The 5,538-nt window shown below is 36.0% G+C and overlaps 1 protein-coding gene and 1 pseudogene across 1 annotated transcript in view; both read left to right on the forward strand.

The window, feature by feature from the left end:
- Positions 1-42, forward strand: part of LOC107101545 (GTPase IMAP family member 8-like) — a 14,029-nt gene extending 13,987 nt beyond the window's left edge. The window contains exon 8 of the mRNA XM_015400494.1: positions 8-42. Coding sequence (XP_015255980.1) covers positions 8-42 — 35 coding nt within the window. The remainder of the gene's footprint in view (positions 1-7) is intronic.
- Positions 43-3,299: 3,257 nt separating this feature from the next.
- The window catches only part of LOC107101546, a 7,260-nt pseudogene continuing 5,021 nt past the window's right edge, over positions 3,300-5,538 (forward strand).

A 5,538-nucleotide genomic window follows, 5' to 3' on the forward strand; every position in this document is an offset into this window, starting at 1 on the left:
GCATCAGAAAAGAGCAAGAAGAGAAGGAGAGAAAAGAATTAGAGGAAATTTACAGCCAAAAACTAGTGGCTATAAAAACTAAATATGAAGAAGAGGCGAGAAAAAAAGCTGAAGAATTCAATGAGTTCAGACAGAAATACACCAAGGATTTCACAGCTCTGGTGGAAAAGCACATGGAGGAAATACAAGAGCTGAAACAAAAACTTAAAAGAAAAATGGAAGAGGCAGAGAACAGCCACAGTAAAGAATACAATCAGTTAGGGGAACTGTTTCAGTACAAAGAAAAATATCTGAAAGAAGAAATAGAGAATTTAAGGAGAAAACATGATCAAGAAATACAAGATTTGAAAAGGAATTACCAAAAGATATGTGTTATCCTCTGAGACAAATTAATTAAATCCAAATTAACGGCATCCGAGCTAAGGATATATTCATACCTGATATGTTTGATCAATACAGATATTTTCCCCCAGAGATAATTTCTCTCCTTCACACTTCATGCCTCTTTGGACTTAAAAAAAATATAAACAATAAACTGCTCTGATATCATACCTTATGTGCTATTTGTTGCTAGCAAAGCTTTGCCCTGCATGTTATGAGTCAGGGACACAGCATAACCCCCAATCCTTACCCTAACCTTAACCTATGCGGAGAACAGCCTCTTTTTAGGCATATAACACTATCACCTTAACAGTTGCAGTTCAAGATTACATTTACAAGGGTGGGATCAGTGTTTTTTCATGGGGGCATAGAACAAAAGAATAACAAGGGCAGAGCAAAAAGAAATAAATAGGGTAAAAACATGACATTTAGTTTTTAAAGTAAGTCACAAAGCTAAAGTTGCAGCCTCCTGATCTAACGGATGAAATCTGCGTCGGTACGACTGAAGCTTAAAGCTAACCGCAATTTTGAAATAATTGCTCGATAAAATTGGAAAGGAGAAATATTAAAATTGGTCCAAGGGGGAATCATTTATGGCCTGTTCTCTTAGCACATATCATAATAAATATATGGATTATTACACTACAAAATAGATCTAAAAAGATCACATTTTCTCAAAATAAGTATATTTAGTCTTAATATGAACAGGTTATTATGACAATCTGCCAGAGCAATGCTCTTAAATATAAGATAAATATAATGCACTATAAGTACATTTTTACATTCTTAATTTGATTGTAAATCATTCTATTCCATTGGAAAATTGTCTAACTTACCTGCTTAGATCAAGAGAAAATGCACTTATTTTAAGAACATCTACTTAAATATATTAAAAGTTTTATATAGTGCATTCATTCAGGGCAATAACATGTTCTCCATTTCAGAAATAAGATTAAACATTTAGATACCTCCACTTAATGAGGTACACATGACATTCTTCAAATAGCTCAGATATTTTCAGAGTATAGATGCTTCATAGAAGACTTCCATGATAGTTTTCGTATAATTTCAGGTCTTTGTCGTGACCGCCCCTACCCCCCAAAATAATTTTTTCTCCAGGGGAAACAAAATTATGAAAGTGATGCTTTTGTGTTAAAGCTATTTAAAAAAGGATAGCATGAAATCAAAACTAGCATCCCAAAACTAGCAAAAAAAAACCATTCTTCGTCAAATATTCTGATTATATTGAATCATTTAGAGCTAAAATCACCTGATAAAATAATGAACATTAATTTAACACAGATCAGTGTTGGGATTGGTCTTTTCATTCTCATCATTATAGTAATCCGCTGAAGAACAATTTATTCAGATTGTTTTTAATTCATTTTTATTGTATAATGTTGCATGTTAATGTTTTTTAAATCCTTTTTGTTGTATTTTTTTTTTCCGTGTTATTTTTACAGCTGTCTCATTGTGATGAGCCTAATGGATTTTATTATGTGAAAAGTGCTGCATAAATAAAGGTTTTCTTGTGACTTCTATAAGGCAAAAAAGGAGAATAGCAGAAGGTAAATGGTGGTGCTAGGTGTAGGTTGAAGGAAAAGTATATTTTTTGGCCTGTCATTCCTACAGAAAAGTCAAATAATTTTCAGATTGCAGTTTGAGAGTTATAAAGAAATTACATTTAAACAATTATTTTCTTCTATTGCAAGTATTTAAAAGTTTTTTTTAATATTTCCATGTTTTTGTCTGGTATACAACTGTTTGAATTGTCTACTGCATGAATGGTGTTACAAAAATAAACCTTTGAAGCTAAAAAGCAGATTGCAATCAATGGTGATCAATGAGACATAGCTCATTATTGATGATAATGATGAGTCACTTTCATCTATGGAGATAATCCAAACTAAAATGGCAAGGAAAGAATCATCTTGACATCTTTAGTTACTTAAAAGCTAAAAGCTAGTCTTGTTGGAAATGGTAGCACAGATGACGGTAAACAGGACGAAGGGATATAAATAAAGGCTATAAACAAGCTTAGAAAGGAGAAAGGACACTTTCATCCAGTTGAAGTAACCAAAGCACTTGAGAAGGAAATAGGGATGATTTAATACACTAAACTGTTTAGTAATATAATAAATGTATTCACAGCAGCAACTAAGAAGCAGCAAGAAATTATGTTAAAAATGAAAGACACAAACCAGTAAAGGCAGCTGTTAGAGGCACAATCTCAAATGTCCTTTTGGAAATGTCCATGGAAGGTTTAAAGAAATAAGAGGTGAGAAAGTTGTAGAGACTAAGAGATTTCAAACAATAATTTTCATCATGATCACTGAGTCTTGGACCTCAATCCTGGCATCTTGGTTCCTGCTCCTGTAGATATAAATGGAAATGAAGGATAAGAGCCTGAAGGTTCTTCTCTGTATCTTAGCTGTCCCTAGAACTGCACATTTCTGGACTGAGATTGTTAGGTTTATTCAATGATGATTATTAAATTAATCTGTGTTCATATGAAACATTGTAGAAATGAGATGCTCCACTCCTGTCTCATGTTTAAGTCAGGAGACCACACTGCCTTGTGATTCAGTCAAGAGGGGAGCATCCTGTCTTTATGAACTGATCAATTGTTCTGTCAGAACAATACTCTGTTTGTAACCATGTGTCATGTTCTGTTAATAAAACGCTCTGCGGAGGAGGTCCGGTGGGAGACAGTGTGTTTGAGTCTGGGTTGCAACTGTCTCTCCTTCTGCAGAAGCAGTATGAAAATCCATTACTGTGTATTTAAGTTCTTCTTTTACAAACCTACATTTTTGAACCCAACATTTTTGGTGCCGAAACCCGGGAGTCAAGATCCAATTGTCCAGGACCGTGTGGGACCAAGGCCAAGAATCTGTCGACAGCCATCCTCCCTTCACTGGATGGGGCCAGTTTGGTCCAGCCCTGACCTGGGCATCTTGTTGACGACTCCAGAGGAACTGATCTACATGACAAAGGGTAGGCCTAAATCTTTCGATCAAAAGTTGGTCTGGGACCATTTAAGTTACAGCTGTAATCGGAAGAATATTTGACGAGACCAAGTCTTGTTGACAGATATGGCATCTGGGTATTCTGTACGTTAGAGTTTGGGACTCTGTGTTGTTCTCGAGATAGTAAGATTTTCAGCTGCCGCAGCAGGGATCTTTGACAGATATGGCATCTGTGTATCCGGTGTTTGCGAGGGCCTGGAGTTTGAGACAAAGTGTAAACGTAACGATAGGTGTTTTGCGTCTATATTAGTTAGAAAAAAAAATAGGCCTTAAAATAGGAGTGACTGTGTGAGAGTGTGTGAGGAAATAATCGAACCTGTCATGTTCTGTTGTTTCATACTAAAACAGCAGGGGTTAATACAGTACAGCTCTTGTGGATGCAGAGGCAAGAATTTCTCAACTGAAAAGGTAGAAGCAGATATTACCACAACAGTTTTTGGGTACTGTCCTGCTGAATAAACATCCAGTGCGTAGAATACCCTAGGTGTTTGTACTGGACTAAATTCTTTAAAATTGGTAAAGGTCAAAGTAAAGTCAGGGATAATTTAAAATCTAAGTTTGTAGAAGCGCAGGATCCAACAAAAAAATAAACACTTGAATATATGGTTTAAAAAAAAAAATATGGGTTTGAGGAACGCCTCTATTCCAAAATAATAAAATAATAGAACTAAAGAATACAATTACTAAAGAGACCCAGGGAGATAAAGGAATTAAAAAGGATGGGTTCAGGAAAGAGTATAGAGAAGATCATAAGGGGTATGGAAAGTTTGTGTCAGATTGATCCAAGTAAATACTTGTAGAAGTGGAAGTAAAAGTATGAAATAGATGGTGTGTGGAAGTAGATCAATGGAGAAATGTTATGTGCCAGCTAGAAACAAGCGCTAGTGAAAAAATAGATAAATAAAAAAATTAACAAATAAATACATGAGCAAAGTAGATAGGCTACCATGTTATTATTAAAAATTAAAAAAATAGATCTGATGTTGTGATTGTCCGTCTTTTAATGCTATGTGTTTCTGTCTTTAAAGGAATGTTTGTGGATTTTTTAAGTTGCTTGTGCGTCCAAAAAATAATGAAACACAGTTTAGAGGAAGACAGCTTGAATCTGCAGCAGCGAGGGGGATGTCAGTGGAACGGTGACTGCAGCATTGATCCAACTGACAGCCTTCCTAATGCGCCTGCAGGGTCTCCAAAACTATTAGGTGGGGAACAAAAATTAAAAATAAATAACCCACCAGAAAATTATTTCAGTCATGCAAGCTACATACGGGGAATAAAAAAATTAGAGGGGTTAAATAAGTGGATTGTGCAAGCTAAAACATAGGAAAAGCTATGAAGTGTAGTTTGGACCATGATTGGGCTCAAGTGAGGGGCTAGTGGTCACAGGGGAAAAACAATTGGTCACTGATGAAGAGGGATTCATGGTGGAAGCTGATTTTGTGTTAAGCCCAGAATGTCCAGTTAATTTATTAGGCAGAAATTTGTTAAGGGAATTGCAATTAGTGCTGGTGCCTACAGACAATGGGAGTGAGAAGATGTACAGATTTTATGTTACAAGGGGAAGTTACTCCAGAGCTAGAAGCAACTGACACACATGTGATACATTCAGGCTCATTCCCAAAAACATTTTACTCCCTGGATCTAACCACCCAGGGGAAAAGATGAACCACAGGAGGGCTTATATAAATTTGTATGTGGATGGGTCAGCTTCCGGAAAGAAATTAGTTGGTTTTGCAATTGTAGATGATAAAGAAAACCTTTACAGTGCTGCCTTAAAATCATCATATTCTGTGCAAACTGCAGAGATTGTTGCACTAACAAATCATGTGAAATGTCAAAAGGAATCAAGGATGCAGGGGCGGTCCTAGGAGCTGAGGGGGCTTTCAGCCCAGACCAGTAAAAGCAGACTAGGAAGGAAGAGTCCACAGGGCAGTTCTTCATCTGAGGTGTGACTAAGTGCTAGAGCAAATAAGAATAGCCATTAAAATAGTAGATGTGTATGGAGCATGGGCGATATTAAATGCATTAAAATAAAAAACATGAATAGTAATAGCAACTAATGGACAGGCAGTTACACTTGTATTCAGTGGTGTCAAAAGTACACACATTTGTTACTTAAAGGAATAGTACA

This window comes from Cyprinodon variegatus, unplaced genomic scaffold (assembly GCF_000732505.1).
Source record: "Cyprinodon variegatus isolate N-32 unplaced genomic scaffold, C_variegatus-1.0 Scaffold1111, whole genome shotgun sequence".
NCBI classification, from domain to species: Eukaryota; Metazoa; Chordata; class Actinopteri; order Cyprinodontiformes; family Cyprinodontidae; genus Cyprinodon; species Cyprinodon variegatus.